The following is a 16224-nucleotide window of genomic DNA, read 5'->3' as shown; positions in this document are numbered from 1 at the left end:
CCACTTTTAGCTATATGTTTAAGCAAAAAGAAAACCTACATTCACACAAAAAAACTGTACATGAATGTTCAGAGCAGCGTTATTCATAATCACCAAAAAATGGAAACAACCCAAATGTCCATCGACCAGTGAATGGATAAAATGTGGTCTAGTGCTCTCTTTTATGTGAACTGTCCAGAAGAGGCAAATTCACAGAAACAGAAAGCAGACCAGTGGTCACCTAGGGCCGGAGAGTGAGTGCGAGGCCAGGCGGGGAACGGAAAAGGCTTTGTAATGCGCACATGGCTTCTTTCTCAGATGACGCAAATGTTCTCAAATTATCGTGCTGACGGTTATACAACTCTGTGAATATACTATAAACCACTAAAATGTACACTTTAAATGGGTGCATTATATGGTATGTGAATTATATCCCAAAAGAGCTGTTAAAAAAAAAAGTTAACAAGAAAATAAAATACACTAAGCAGTGAATGCCAGGCTTTTAGAAATAGATTTCATGTTTCACTTATAATCTACATAAATGTCAACTGAAACAAATAAGAACCACAGAAATTCTGTATGGAGGGAGCAAATGGACTTTTGCTTTACCTTTGTTACCTGCACCTCTGAACAGAGACTAGCTCTCTTGCAAAGCCTGTTGGTTCTCCATCAAGGTTATGACGTAGAGGCTGGAGTCGTGACAGAACCGAGTCAGCTGTAATAACCCTGTGGCTTTTTGGCCATTATAGGCAGGTTTGGGGCCACATATACTGCTGGGGACACTTCAGGCCCATTCAAGACAATGACTAATAACTGTCCTAATGGCTTTAGAGGTGGACAAAGCGTTGCTATGCACACTTCAATCTGATCACCACACGGGCTGCGATGGCCATTTCACAGACGTGGAAACTGAGTCCTGTTTAATTCAAAGCCTTGTGCGAGGCCAGAAACCAACAACACCAAACCTGATGCCAGGCCTCCTGACTTCAAGTCTAGTGCTCTTTCTCCCTCACCTGCCCAGAGAAGTCCTCTTTGAGTCGCATGCTAGGTACATCTAACGTGTGGAAATTCAACTTCATGTGCTCAGCAAAATAATGAGAGCGCTAACTCGCAATGCAGAGCTAGGGAGCACAGATGATGCCACACATCTTTTCACACAGTGACCATAGGCCCTGGAGTGGGCACAGGACAGAGGTCACAGGTCCTCTGCTCGGGCACCCACTGTACTGAGTAAGAAGTACATGTTTAAAGAGCGTTCTCTTTCCTTTAAATAAAACAGGATATTGTGGTATGTGTACTTTTTCTCATGTCAGTTACATTACTGCACGCATTATGCATTCTTTATAAGGTTGTATTCACAACACTTTAAATATTTTACTTCTTGGGTCATTTAAGGAATTCTCGAGAATTTGGAGCCCTCATGATTTCTATCTTAGGAGCTGACTCTGGACCTCAACCCGGCAGCGAAATGCAGCACAACTGAACCGTGAGTCCCCATTAGCTTAGATCTTGGTGGACAAGAACTCAAGCCCTTATAGATGGAAGGAGACAAACATGAAAAACAGTATGTTAACCCTTTCCTACCTCCTCTACTTGCAGAGTTTCTCTTTCAAGTTTTTCAAGTAGCTCATTTCTCAGCGAGATCTCCTTTTCCAGAGTGACGGAAACTTCCATTGCTCGGTGTAGCCTGGTCTGAAATATAACCACACAGCAAGTCTTGAGCAATGATGCTTCGTTGGGGCTACACAAAGGAGGGATGGCTCTTCACGGAGCAGGGAAAAGCAGGAACCTGGGCCCGCCCTTCTCACAGCTGCCCAGGTCCTTGGAGTCGGTGGGGTGAGGAGGGGACCTTGGGGACCTTGATCTTGTCCTCACCTTCAGAGTAGCCAGACACCGGGGCCCGAATCCCACCACACCACTTACTAAGAGGGACTCTGGGCAAGGCTCTAAACTTGGTCAGGTCGCCTGGGCGGGTTGCGGAGAGCCTTCGGGGAGAGAATGAAGGGCTGACACGTGGAGAACTTTCGGGGAGCAGCTGCCAGCACTATCTCACTCAGATGAAGAGGGGGAAACGCTCCCCAAGCAGTAGGTGCTACTGCTATATGCCCCCTATACAGGAGGAGAACTCACTCTTGCTGGAAAGAGAGCTGAAAGGTTGAGGCAAGTGTGTCCAGGTAAGAGAGAAGCGAAGAGCATTCCAACCCGAGGGAAGAACCTGGAAAGGAGGATCTGAAAGGAGCCGGGAGGGAGGCAGGCGCTGGGGCGACGTCCCAGGGCCTGCTGTGGGGAAGGGGAGGCAAGTCAGGACTTCACTGCAAACCAGCCGGGAGGGAAGAAAGGAGAGAAAGGGAGCCGTCACTCCACAACTTAGACACGGGACAGGAGACAGGGGCCCCGCGAGGGCAACCGCAAGGCGCCAGGCGGTCCTGGCTCCGGTGGCGCAGGGCCTTTGAGAGGATGTGGTGGGAGCTACTTGTGATTCTGAGCAGGACGGCAGTCACTTGAGGCGGCTACGTCTGAAAAGGCACATTAGCCTTCTCTTGCGTGTAAGGGACGACCACAGACTTTGTGGCTTAAAGCGACGCGTTTGTCATCTCGCGGTTTCCATAGGTCAGAAGTCCAGGCACAGTGGGGCTGGATTCTCTGTGCAGGGAGGGCCCCCGGGGCTGAAATCAAAGTGTTGGCCAGGGCTGGGGGTATTGTTTGGGGCTGGGGTCCTCTTCCAAGCTCACGGGTTGTTGGCAGAATGCACTTTCTTGAAGTTGTGAGACTGAGGTCCTTGTTTTCTCTCCGGCTGGCAGCAGGAGGTGGCCCTCAGCTCCTCCGGGACACCCTGAGATCCCGTCCCCGTGGCTCCCCCTCTCTCTGAGCCAGCAATGGAGAACTTCTCACCCAGCAAACCCCCTTCATGCTTTAAATCTCTGACTTCCTCTTCCAGAGAAAACTCTCTGCTTTCAGGTTCATGTAATTAGGTCAGGCCCACCCAGGTAATCGCCCTATTTTAAGGTCAGCTGTGCCATGTGACATAATCTAATGATAACGGAACGTAATAACAGAACCTGCCCTACCCGCAGTCCTGGGGACTGGACAGGATGTTTACACCAGGAGGCCGCGAGTCTTGGGGAACGTCTTAGGATTCTCCCTACCACAAGGCACCACAGTTTACAGTCAGTGAAGAATGACGTGGTCGAGTGAAGTGAGTAAAGCAGGGCCAAACACACAGTAACGGAAGGAAACTAGACCAGGTGATGAGCACGCAATAGCGTGGACAGATGTGGAATTATAATGTTGCACAACTGAAAATTATATAATGTTACGAACCACTGTTACCCAATAAGTTTAATTTAAAAAACACAGTTAATCAAAATTTACTAAATGCTCTCAGATAATTAAGCATATAAATGTTTAAAAACGATACATCGCAGCTGTAGTCACATGCTTACACTATACCAGAGCCTTCCACGCAGGGTTTATGGGCATAAAGTTGGAGAAGAAGGTGCTCCCTTGACTGAGGCTCACTCACAAAACCCAGAAGAGCCCACGGTCACCTCCTTCGTGGCTGCCCCAGCAGCACCTTGCCCTGTTGTGACATGCTGCGGGTACTCTGCACAGTCGCTAATAGAGGAAAGCTGTTCTGCGCATTGTTAACAAGGTCTCACACTTGGGTGTTAGACATCCGTATGAAAGTCGACCCTCCCACCCCCTAAACACACGCCTGAATCACTAGCAGTTCATTCAACAATAGTGGTGAGCACCTGCTGTGGCCAGCCATTGTCCTTGGTGCTGGGGACACAGCACAGACCAGCCATTCTGGTGGCGAGGCACAAAAACCCACCTCTGAGAGGTGAAGCATCGTGCCTGGGGTCCCCAGTGGAGTCCCCATTCAACCCCAGGTGAGGCCTGACTCCACCACTCAGCGGCTCCGCCTCCCTTTCCCTGGGGAGACCTGAGAACTAAGATGCCGAGGAAGTGAGCCTGCTTCTCCCTCACTGCGTCCGCCCTGGGACTCCTGTGGGGATCTCCTCCCAAGCTCCACCGTCTGCTTACTAGTATTTGCAACCAGCCTACAGGTGTGATGGCCCCCGGGATTCACTGCAGCTTGTGTCACTGCTGCTCAGGTATCACGAACGACCTGCTCTGTGTGCTTAGACCTGTCCCAAAGAGCTCGGGCTCTGCATCCTTGCAGTTTCATTTTATAAACCAGTGGCTCCACTCCAAAGCCCTGACTTTTCCCCACAAGATCAGACAGGCCTCGTGTCATTTAGTAGGTTTTGCAGGATAAGATCAAGGTCCAAAGTGATGTAACCTTGTGCTGCCCAGCTCTCTACCAACAAGGGCCTGAGAGTCACAAGGACTGGCTTCATCTTGAAATAACAGCGATCAGATAAACTAACTACTGATGAGATAATCTCACAGTGGATGATCTGCTGGATGTTTAGGACACGTGAGTTTCAGGATGCCAGCACAATCCTGTCAACACACTTCGCTCCGGGGACAGATGGCTGGGTTAGGTGGGACACGCACTGGACTAGGAGCCCCGGCTCTGTCACAAACTTGTTGCTCGAATCTGGCAATGACTCTGCCTCGCTGGGCCTCAGGTTTTTCTTTTGTAAAAAGAAAATATTGGCCAAACATCAGCCTAGTGTAAGCACATTCAAATTCACATTTTAAAATGATACCGTGTGAGTCAAATAAAGCCCACCTGTCAGCCACCCAAGCCTCTAGCTACTGCTGCCATCTGGGCACTAGGCCAGGGGTCAGCAACCTTGTTCTGTAAATAGCCAGACAGATAGTAAGTATTCCAGGCTTTGCAGGGCAAGAAGCAAAGTTGAGGATATTGTGTTGATATTTATGTTAAGGAGAGAAAAAACAAATTTCCACAAACGTTTTATTGATGAAATTTCAAATATAATAATGAAGTATGATATTTTGGAATAGTTCTACTAATGAGAAGAATGAAACTTCTAGGGGAGAAAAAAACAATTTTGCTTAATCGGGTTTCAAGGGTAGTGCTCTCTATCAAACTGGTTGCAAATGTTCTTCTGTGAAAACTATTCTTGGCTCAAAGGCCAGTGGGCAGGATACACTGGCCCACAGTCATCTGGCCACTGCATTTGACAGTTGCTAGCACGGTGACCAGACAGCCTGCTCTGCCGGGGACAGGCCTTGTTCACGCCTATAGTCCTGCTTAATTATTAATAGTGCCTCTTTTTCTCTAAAAAGGGGTATGTGTGAGTGAGGAATTATTTAGCAGTTTTCTGATTTACAGCTAAGGTGGTTTTCTTCTGTGGGGATGTGCTTACGACATGCCTAAATTAAACAGAGCCCTAAGCGTGGTAAGTTCTCAAAACCTACTGGGCATAAAAATCATCTGGGGTGTGAAAAAAAAAAAAGATGCATGGGAAATAAGTCGGACAGAAAAAGTTGAAAACCACATGACATCCCTCATATGTGGGATACAAAACTGAAAGCAACAGACATGACAAATGGAGACTCATGGACACAGACAGGGGGTCGTGGTCACCAGAGGGGAGGGGTCAGGGGAAGGTAGATAGAGGTGAAAGGGGTCAAATATTTGGTGACGGAAGGAAATCTAACCCTGGGCGGTGAGCATACGATGCAGTATATATACGACTTATCGTTGAATGATACACTTGAAACTTATTTGATTTTGTTAATAAATGTCGCCCCAATAATTTTTAATTAAAATAAAAGATGCATGGCCCTTACTCCCTAATTCAACTTGTCGGGATGGGATTAGGGTGTCCTCGTATCTTTTTAAAAAGGAAAAGCTCCCCTGGGTTGTGGGGACTTTCAAAGTATTTTAAGAGACGTGGCTTTGATGAGAGAACTCGAGGAACAGTGGGGGAGTCAAGGATGCCTGAGCCCTCCATGGGACACTGCAGTGGCGTGTGGGAACCTCATTGTGGCCGGCAAGTCCGGGGCGGGAAGCCCTGGGTACCTGCGCTTAGGGGCGGACCTTACTTTGTACGTGTGGAGGATTTGCAGGGTGCTGCCAGATGTCAACTTTAGCTGGATCAGTTCTTGATTCCTTGCTTCAATCGTCTCTAGAAACTGAGCATTCTCGATCTTCAGCTGCTGAAAATCAACATCGTGGAGGGCCTCGCCCACCTCTTCCTTCTATAGCGCAGAAAGAAGAAAGAAATGATGTGAGGTCATGACCTCGGAGTATACGGCTCACGCCTTGCAACTCCGGGTGAGATTCTGGAAGTCGGCCATCAGTTGGTCATTTGACAAACACGGATTGGGTATCCACTTGGTGCCAGGCATGGTACCAGGCCCTGGGGATAGAGATTTGAGTAAATACAAGACTCCCTGGCCTCGAGGAGCACATACGCAACAACTGTTCACAGACAGGTCACAATGTGGTAAAGCGGGGTGTGTGGGCACCAGAAGCCCTTCGGCCAGGCCGGGGGAGAATGGAAGCTGGTCAGGGAAGGCTTCCCACAGTGGGCAGCACCTAAACAGAGCTGTGAAGGAAGAGTAGGAAGGAGGCCTTTAAAAAAAATTTTTTTATGGTGACATAGGTTAATGAAATCCAGTAAGTTTCAGGCGTACAATTTAACAGTTAAGGCATATATATACATGTGTATGTGTGTGTATATATATATATATATATTGCATTGTGTGTTCACCTCCCATAGTTAGATTTCTTTCTGTCAACGCATATTTGACCCCTTTTACCCCGTCTACCTCCCTCCCCGCTTCCCCCTCCCCCGTGTTAACCACTAGTCCATTGTCCATGTCCATGAGTCTCTGTTTGTCCTGTTTGTTTGTTGCTTTTAGGTTTATATCCCACATATAAGTGATATCATGTGGTTTTCAACTTTTCCTGTCTGGCTTATTTCGCTTAGCACGATTATCTCAAGGTCCATCCATGTCGTCGCAAATGGCAGTATTTCATCTCTTCTTAGGGCTGAGTCATATTCCATTGTATATATGTACCACAGCCCCTTTATCCAATCATCTATTGTAGGGCACTTGGAAGAAGACCATTTCAAAGTGACTTTTAACCTAGAAACCCAGGACAAGCAGCCTGGGTCATGTGCCGTTTCCTCACGGCAGCTGTATAAGGTGTCGGGTCCCCTCCCTGACCCAGCCCCGCCTTCCCTGCCCACCAGGGCTGTGCCGTTTCACCCCTGTGGTAGGCGATGGCCAAACTTGGGACTGCACTGTACTCACCGCGCACCTCCTCGGAGCCATCTCCTTCCCGCAATTGCCTTGCGCCCCAGTGTGACTCATCCTCTGGCTCCCTCTCCCGCCTGTCTCCCACAGCGGAGGGCACCGCCGTCTCCCACCGAGCCCCTGGAGGCTGCGGCTCTGTGGTCCTTGTGGCCGCTGCCTCTGCCTTTTCTCACCACCACCTCTCCCTGCGCGTCCGTGAGCTTGCGAGAGCACGACCACGTCAGTGTCATCTCTATGCAGCGATGGCTTTTAGGTTAAAGGCCATCCGTCCGCCGACTCCCCGTCTCAGGATGCCTGAGCTTGCCTGACACCAGAGGACCAGGAACTCACTATCTGGAGGCAGCTCAGCTGGGCTCCGCTGGGGCCACGTTCTTTCTTCCACTGAACTTGAATCTCCCGAGCCGACATCTCCATCCCCACCCCCACCTCTACCCTAGCTCTGCCCTCAAGGCTCTCACGGTGGCGTGTCCTGTCCTCTTGGCAGTGCCCAAGCACTTGAAGACAGCGCCCTCTCTCCTCGGGCCCTTCAGTCCCAGCTCCAGCTTGAGCTGCTCAGAACGGAGAGGAGCGAGACCACCCCTTCCTCGGTGAGCCGCTGTGGTTCTCTGAGTGCATCACCTCCAGCGGGGCTGACTTTATCAGGTACTCTGTGGCTAAGCCATCCGGTACCTGTGTAGATATTTGGGGGACCAAAGTGGAGGATCTGACATTTGTCCGTATTCACTTTGTGTTGTTAAGGCTGTCCTGGCTTGTCGAGGATTTTGAGATCCCAAGTGAACCAACAGTCCCTTGGACACGTTAATTTTCCTGCCCAATTTTGTGTCATTCTCAGGGGACCCTTCTGATGTGCACGCCATCGGTCCATACTCAGGTTAATAATAAAATAATGAGCTAGAAGAGGACAGAGCCACATAAGCACAGTCTGGAGACCCTGTGCCACGTCGGCTTTATGCCTTTAGTCAGGAGCCTTAAGGCTCAGCTGTTCAAAGACTCACCGGAGCACTCTGTGACTGTGCCACCCAGGCTGCATTCCCCGAGAGAGCCAACAAGACTGTCATGAGGCTCGTTTAAAGTCAAGCCAACTCTGCCTACAGATGTGCCAGCACAGTAACTATATTAGCTTCCTATTGCTGTTGTAGCAAATCACCACCAACTCAGTGGCTTAAAAACACACAAATCTATTATCTTAACAGCTCATAAAGTCAGAAGCCCAAATGGTTCTTTGGGCTAAAATCGAGGTGTTGGCGGGGCCGCGTTCCTCCTGGAGGCTCTAGAGGAGAATCTGTTATCTTGCCATCACCAGCTTCTAGAGGCTGCCTTTGTTCGTGCGACCCCTCCCTCTATCAAAAAGCACATCATTGTGATCTGTGCTTCTGTTATCACACCTTCTCTTACTCTCACTCCCTCTTATAAAGACCCTTGTGATTACATTGTGCCTCCGTCTTATAAAGACCCCTGTGATTACATTGTGCCCGCTCAGATCATACGAGATCATCTCTCTATCTCAAGATCTCTGACTCAATCACAGCTGCAAAACCCTTCTGCCATGCGAGGCAACATATTCAGATTCCAGGAATCAGGACACGGACATCTTTGGGAGGACACTATTCTACTTCCTACGGGAACCTTACGGAGAGAAAGCAAAAGCCACATACCTGCCTCAACTGTAAAAGCATCTTTTTCCTCTGGACTTTGAGAGAAACATTTTTCAAACGTAATTTATCCTTCATGTTATCCTAAAAAAAATACAAGCAAATTTTAATCCATTTCTCTTCTTCTTCCTCTTTGGTTTGAAAAGTTGGTAAGTCTGCAGCTATAAACCTAACCTTGATCCTAATAGTCAGTCATTTATTTTTAGGTCTTTTTACATCTACCCAAGCTGGTGTTGCTATAGCCTTTCATTCATGTCCAAGAAGCAGAGGAAGCTGGATCTGCTCCATGCAAATTTTCTATTGCTTTTAAATTCAAGATCAGTTGGGTATAGGGGCCTTTCCTGACAAAATGATCTTACAGTTCTTTGGTTCTTTATACTCTTTGTAGTTTACATCATTTTTATTACTTACAACATGTTAGAGTTAGTAAGCCTGCATATCTCTTGGATCCAAAGCTTGATATGCTACACAATCTTTGGAAGTAAAGGGGCATTTTATGTCTTATTCTTATAATAATGAAACTCAAAGAGTTTGAGAGATACCTGCCCCACTCCACGCAGTCACCTGCCTAGAAAACATATCAGTTCTTGAAACAAATGGCAATGATAAAAAAAGAAGTCCTCTGAGATGCTATTCATATTCACCCCCCCTGATTGATTTTAGCCTTGACAAACTTGCATTTTTCACTTTGGGGAGAGTGCAAAATCTGTACGTGTGAGCAATATATATAGTGGACCAAATGGGGTGGGGCTGCCTCATTTTTAAGTTATCTTTTTATGAATCTCTTTTCCCTTTCTAAGCCCTAACCTCTTGCCAACTCACCCTCCGGCGGTTCATGTCCTCGATGTACTTCATCACTCTCTGAGTGGCCAAGATACTCCCTTTCTTCTTGGATATGGTTTTTAGAATGTCTTTTTTAAACTCGTGCACTGCTCTCCGAATTTCAGTCCACCGAATCTCAGCCTCCTCAATGATAGCCTTGGGAAGTCAGCACAAAGAGAGAACAGGTTCCAAACCTTCTCAAGGGTCTAGAGCCCCGTAAGAACACCCGAGTACCCAGGCCGCTTTGTGCCCCAACACATAGTGCTTCTTCTTAGTCTTATAAAGATATCCTTCAGATACAAATTTGACTATACAAATGTTATTATGTAAAAATATGCCTCAGAAGTTATAATATCCATAAAAAGGGGGTGAACAAACAAAAACAGGGCCTCAGGTATCTACATAAATATGTATTTCTATACCTGAAATGTTTTATTATGTATCTATTAAAAATTATGATGTTACTATATGACATAACATGATATCATATAATAATACCTAGAAGGTTATACACCTAAACATTAACCACAGTCACAGTGAGAGAAATGGGTTAGTGGGGGCCAAAGGAACACTCTTACTATATACTTCTGTAGTTTGAAAAAAGATGTTATGAACGAATATATGTGTTGACACGGAAAGACGTTAAGTGAAAGCATGGTTATAAAATGATACCTTTTTATATGAAACTCTAGAAGATAAATACCAGAGTCAATGGTAATAACCTCTGGGTGATAAGACTGTGGATGTTTTCAGATGTGCTCCCTTTAGCTTACCTGTATGTTTAAATTTTGCTACGATAAACAGATTGTCTTTAAATAAGAAAACACAAAAACACACACGTTCTTTTAAAGAATAAAGAAGTTATCTGTAGCTGCAGAGCAAATCATCCTCATTCAGGTTTTTTCACTGGGCACCAAGAAGCGAGAGTGTCTTCCTTCACTGGCAGGCCTGTGGCCCCCACCTCTCCCTCCCCATCATCTTCACATGCTAGGACATTGATCACCTTAAAAGCCATTTTCAATCTGTCAACCTCCTGCTCAGTTATCTTCCCTGGGGTCCTGCTTTCTAAGACAGTGAAGATAAACTCCTAGGCCTGGCTTCCAAGGTCTCACAGCCCTGCTCAGTCCCATTTCCTAATACAGCTCCCAAAGCCCCCTCTTCTCTAATCACACCAGCCCCCTCAATGTCAAGAACGTGCCACATTCATTCCCACCTTCACTTCTTTGCTCGGGTCATTTGCCCTACCTAGGGGGCCCTGCTTTTCCTGGTCCTTATACGAATGCCATTGTCCTTCAGGGCCATGCCACGTCTGGCCCGCCTCCTCCACGACGTCTTCTCTGACCTCCCCAGTCCACCCTGTGACATTTACATCTCACGATCCAGCACGTGAGGACAATGCTCCCACGTCCTGAGCTCCTTTAACATGCTAGAATTCAACGCTGGGCGTTTGGAAAGGAAAAGAAGGCAGCGGGGGGAGGGCGCGGAGGAGGGAGAGCGGGAAGCTGGGGCAGAGGCTTACGCACTCCAGATGCTTCCATCGATGGAGACATCAGTCCACTGATCTGTCCCCCTCGGGATGATGAGTGTGATTCTGCGTGTGTGCCCGCATTTAGAAATAGAAAAGTCTAGAACGGAGATATCTATTTTTCATATGACATGACTCTTGAATATAAGCCAACAACTTCATCCTGTGGGCAACTGCATTAACGGTGATGTGTCTCCTCTGGAAGGAAACTGACTGTGCTGAGCTCCAACAAGACACGGACCAAGGTCACGCGTGCTGCACACGGAGGGTGACTTCAGGATCTGTCAACCAATTCACTGACTTAAACCACAAACCCCTCGTGTTATTAAGAAATTATTATACATTTGAGGGACACTTACAATTACTGTGGTTATGGCTTTTTAAAAGGATCCATATCTTAGAGACATACACTGAAATATTTACAGAAAAATGGTATATCTAGGATTCACTTCATAAGAGTCCACTGGCTGATTCTGAGGGGGACGTTGGTAGAGAGATGAAGGGAACAAGAGCGGCCATATGTTCACGGCTGTTGCACGTGGGCGTCGAGTACATAGGGGTTCCTTGTGCTAGCCTCTCTACATCTGTGTATTTTTTTTAACTTTCCATTTAAAAATGTTTACAATCTGTTGTCTCCCCAAGCAGGTGGTAGGTTCCTTAAAAGTAGGCCCTCAATTTGTCTTAATCTACTTGTGTTTCTTGTAACATAGCAACACTCTGAAGAACAGACCATAAGCATTTCTCGACGAGGGGGAAGTGGGGAGCCCCGGGAGGATGGCCTACAGAGAGAGAGGTGTACCTCATGATACTGCAGGTCTCGTTCGGCATTTGCCCTCAGGTGCCTTAGTTCCTCCTTCGTGTCTTCCAGCTCCTTTTGGACAAGCTCACATTTTTGGTCGACGCTGAGGCTCGTCACGCGGTCCACACCTATGCGGGATTTGGACCTGCGCCTGCTTCGCAACTACACCTCAAGAGAAACAAAGCCGTTGTAAGTAGGAATTGGTAACAAAGCAGCCTTTGGTGGGCATCAAAATGACCACCCTGGCCTGCTAGAAATTCCTTGAATGCCAGCCAGAGAGAACAAATTCAATGCGAAAAGATTCTGGATATTAGGCCTGAGGTGATGTTTATTTCACAAGCCAACCTAAAGCACTGAGCTAAATACTTCAAGGCCTGTGCTTAACAATGAACTAAAAAGAAATAAGGGAAAGTGTCTCAAGGATGGAGAGACTGTGAACCTGCTACAGATTAGCCCTCAGGTCAATGTCAGGAGAAGCCTGGAGCCCAGTGCTTCCTGAACCGAACAAAGAAGGAAAATTGCATGGGTGGGGGTGGGGGTGGGGAGGTATGATGTTCGGCAAAAACAAACAAATAGACAAAAATGTTGGATTTCCTTTGCATTTAAGCCGAAGGTCACAAGCAGCCCCAGGGAATGTGTGGGCCTCCAGATGGGATTGTTTGGCCCTCAAATAATAGACTTACAGTTTTAAATTTAAAAAAATTAATGACCCGCCAAAGTAATCCAGATCTCCAGCTTCTCTTGAAAATCAACTGCTCTGGCAATATCGGGCCACCTGGCTGGCCCTTTCGGACAAGGGAGAAATTCTCCAGTGCCCACACCTGGCCCACTCCACCTCTTTATGTTGCTGGCTGAGCCATGAAAACATTCGAGTCCCCCCATTTAACGGAATTGTTTCAAATCAACTAAGATGTTCTGGGAGAATCAATCCACTCTTAATTAAACTGATTCCCTTCACACAAGAAACCTTGAAAGAGAAGGAAGAGTCACTAGAACACAGAGAAAGTCATATGCCACTTGGCCGAACAGGGCGCACGAAAGGCAGATACGCAAATACGACTTGCATCTAACAGAACAATTCTTCGAGCTCTATCGTGTACCTGTGTAAAATCTGGTCCTGATATCTTCATTTCTGATATTCTTAATTTCTGATCCCTAGGTTCCAGTTTGTTGTAATATTTTTCAAACATCTCTGTCTCAGTTTTGAGAGCAGAGTTTCCATAGCTGCAAGACAGAGGATAACCGAGTAAATTCTATGAACATGAGTTTCCACACCAAATAACTAGTATTTAACACTTATTAGCTATGTATGACATTCTGCAAGATATTTAACCTCTTGGTGCCTCAGTTTCCTCATCTGTAAAATGGGAATGATAACAGCAGCTAACTTTTAGGGTCGCAATAAGGAATACAAAGCCTTCGGGACAGTGCCTGGCTCACAGTGAGTGCTATATAAGTGTTTAAAATATTTTTTCAATACATCTAATGGGCCACAAACTCAAAGCACTGGGATTATACTGGAAACTGTGGCTGAGATGAAGCTACAAGTTTCATCTTCAAGTTTCTTCTGACACATTTGTGAAATTCCTTCTGAATTACTACAGTCTTGAAGTTACATATATCCACAATCTTCAGATGTTTTCTTTGGTTTATATTTCTCGGGTTTTTAAATTTCCAGCAACCAGTAGATGAAATATTCACTGGAAGTTTATTATAAATGATAGAGAAGCTTTCAATAAATGGTTTTTAAACAAGTGGAGATGACAGACCTAGTTTATTCTGTATATGCTGAGATTAGGACCTTTTTAACTTAATATATACAGTTATACATAACAGTTATAAATGTTATTATTATATGTAACATATGGAATAATTGCATATATCCTTAATACACATATGTATGCATACATATACATAAGAGAGAACAGCTTTGATATTTTCATAAGTTATTGAGCTAATTCCTGTTTGGCTAAATTTTAAGATTAGTGGAAAAGGCTGGATGGAAAGCCCAATAAATCAAAGCATCTTTCTTTTTCAGCATATGTCATGTTCCCACTGCAGGCTGTGGAGTCACACCTGAGTCTGAATCCCAGCACTACCACTGACTAGCTGTGTGGCCTTAGGAAAGTGACTTGACCTCTCTGCCTCCTAGGGTTACCGTGCCATTCATTATATAAGGTCTTATATGCAAAGTACTTGGCACATTATAAGCACTCAGAAAATGGTAGCTATTAGTAAACTATTTATAGGTGTATATAAGTAACATCTATTCAGCTGCCAGAGCCAGGATATTCCGCATGAGACCAATATGTTGTACCATTACTTCAACTACACCATGGGATCTTGATATGCAATTTATTTGCTACATAGTAGATATAAAACAGACTGCTAAAAGTACAGAATATTGGGCAAGTCATTCTTTGTTGTCCTTCTCCATGCTTATACCTTGGTTCAGGCATTTAGTATGCCTCATACTAAAAACATCTCAACAGCCCCCTTTCAATCCTGTTGCCACATTAATTTTATCAGAGAATCTTAGCCATTGGAGAGGAGCTTAGAGGTCACCTGGCCCCACGCCCTCACCCTTCCACCCTGTCCTGGCTCCAACGACGTCTTGCTAGTTCAGTGACGGTGCAGACACGGGGCTAAAGAGCAAAGGCAAGTTCCTTCCTCACAGTGGGGGGTCTCACTCTCTTCAGTGTTAAATGCGGACTTGGATCGTCTCCGTGCTGGACCGAGGCCACAAGGGGAGAAGGGGCCGCTCCCAGAAGCCGGCCAGCGGGTACCTGAACTCTTCTACCAGCCCGCACAGCTGGATAATAGGCAGCTCGTTGTCTTCCTCGACATGCAACTCGGTGGTAGACGTCCCGCTGTCATCTTCAGACATCATTCTAACGAAGTGGCCCTTGCCAGTGCCGAACGCGGCCAAGAGCGCCGGGAGGTTAGCGCCTTCGTCTAACTTCGATCGCGACCCAGCGGTGCGTTGCCGGGGCGACTGGACGCATGCGTAGTGGGCGAGGATTCAGAAGGCTCCGCCCACTCCCTTCCCCTCTCCCAGACCTTCACGCTGACCAGAGCGAGGTTTCTGGCCTTGACCCGGCACGTGAGCACGTTCGTTCACTTTTACTCCTTCAACAATAATTCTTAAATGATAATAATAGCAGCAACTGTTTGCTCAGTACTTACTATCCCCTTGACGCCGTGTTAAGCATAGTTTATGAAAATCCTTGCAACAACCTTGTAATTGTATCTATAATTCTCTATTCTCCAGACGAGGAAATTGAGACCCAGAAAGTTAATGCGAACTGTGAGGCCTCTACCCTCTTCACCACCTGATGCTTCATGCATACTAACTGCAGTTTCTCTGAGATACTAATATCCTGCATTCCTGGAAGGAAAAACCCTGGCTGAACATTAAATGGGTATAAATTCAAGAGACAGCCTTAAATAGGCTCTGAACACGTCCTAAGAATCCTGGGAGAATGTATAAAGCAGACCCTTAAGGAGCTTCCAGTAAAACGGGGGAAATAGTCCCCAAACAGCTGTTGCAACCTCTAGTGATAATAGTAACAAAAGGGCGCCTCACACCGTTTAGTGGTCATCATCTCGTATAATCCTCAGAAGTCTTATGAAATTGGTATTGTCTTCGTCTTACAGATCGGGAAACTGTGGAATAGAGTAACTTAGATGAGTTACCTGGGCCACACGGGAACGGAATCGAGCTCCAGCAGAACCCAAAGTCCATGCTGGTAACTGATGTGGGTCATGGCGAGGATGGGCAAGGTGGCCGGGCGGCCTTCTGTCTGCTCTCATCGGAGTGGAAGAGGGCAGGATAGGAGAACTTCTCTGAGGGAGGGTGGGCGCCGAATGTGGTCAGAAAGCAAGCTGTGATAAACTGCATGGGGTGAGGATCACCCCCTTTCTAGCCCATGGAACATGTAGTCACTAAACTCCAAAAGACATTTGTTTTGCTTCTTAAGGAGCACAAGTTTGGGGCCAGAGTGGATTACTGGAGATGACAGCAGGGAGGCTGACCTCTGCCACCATCTTCTTATCTCTGCTGGTAGGCCTCTTTGGGCTCTGGTTGCAATGCAGACCATGTTTAGAAATCTTTAATATGCTCACATGCCAAGCGATACAAATGGCTGCCAGTCCCAAGAAGGCCCAGGGCAAGAAAGGGCTCTGCAGCAGTTCCAGGCTATGGCGGGACAAGGCCTCTCTCCTGGGCCGTAATGCAGGAG

At 46.6% G+C, this 16224-nt stretch overlaps 1 protein-coding gene across 1 annotated transcript in view; it reads right to left on the bottom strand.

The window, feature by feature from the left end:
• Positions 1-14960, bottom strand: part of CCDC113 (coiled-coil domain containing 113) — a 17579-nt gene extending 2619 nt beyond the window's left edge. The window contains exons 1-7 of the mRNA XM_006908802.3: positions 14770-14960; positions 13084-13207; positions 11984-12145; positions 9660-9815; positions 8841-8921; positions 5965-6120; positions 1564-1671 (exon numbers count right to left, since the gene is read on the bottom strand). Coding sequence (XP_006908864.2) covers positions 1564-1671; positions 5965-6120; positions 8841-8921; positions 9660-9815; positions 11984-12145; positions 13084-13207; positions 14770-14873 — 891 coding nt within the window. The 5' untranslated portion in view covers positions 14874-14960. The remainder of the gene's footprint in view (positions 1-1563; positions 1672-5964; positions 6121-8840; positions 8922-9659; positions 9816-11983; positions 12146-13083; positions 13208-14769) is intronic.
• Between the last annotated feature and the right edge of the window lie 1264 nt (positions 14961-16224).

The sequence above is a fragment of the Pteropus alecto genome, unplaced genomic scaffold (genome assembly GCF_000325575.1).
Source record: "Pteropus alecto unplaced genomic scaffold, ASM32557v1 scaffold123, whole genome shotgun sequence".
NCBI lineage: Eukaryota > Metazoa > Chordata > Mammalia > Chiroptera > Pteropodidae > Pteropus > Pteropus alecto.
This window is presented reverse-complemented; position numbering and strand designations above follow the sequence as displayed.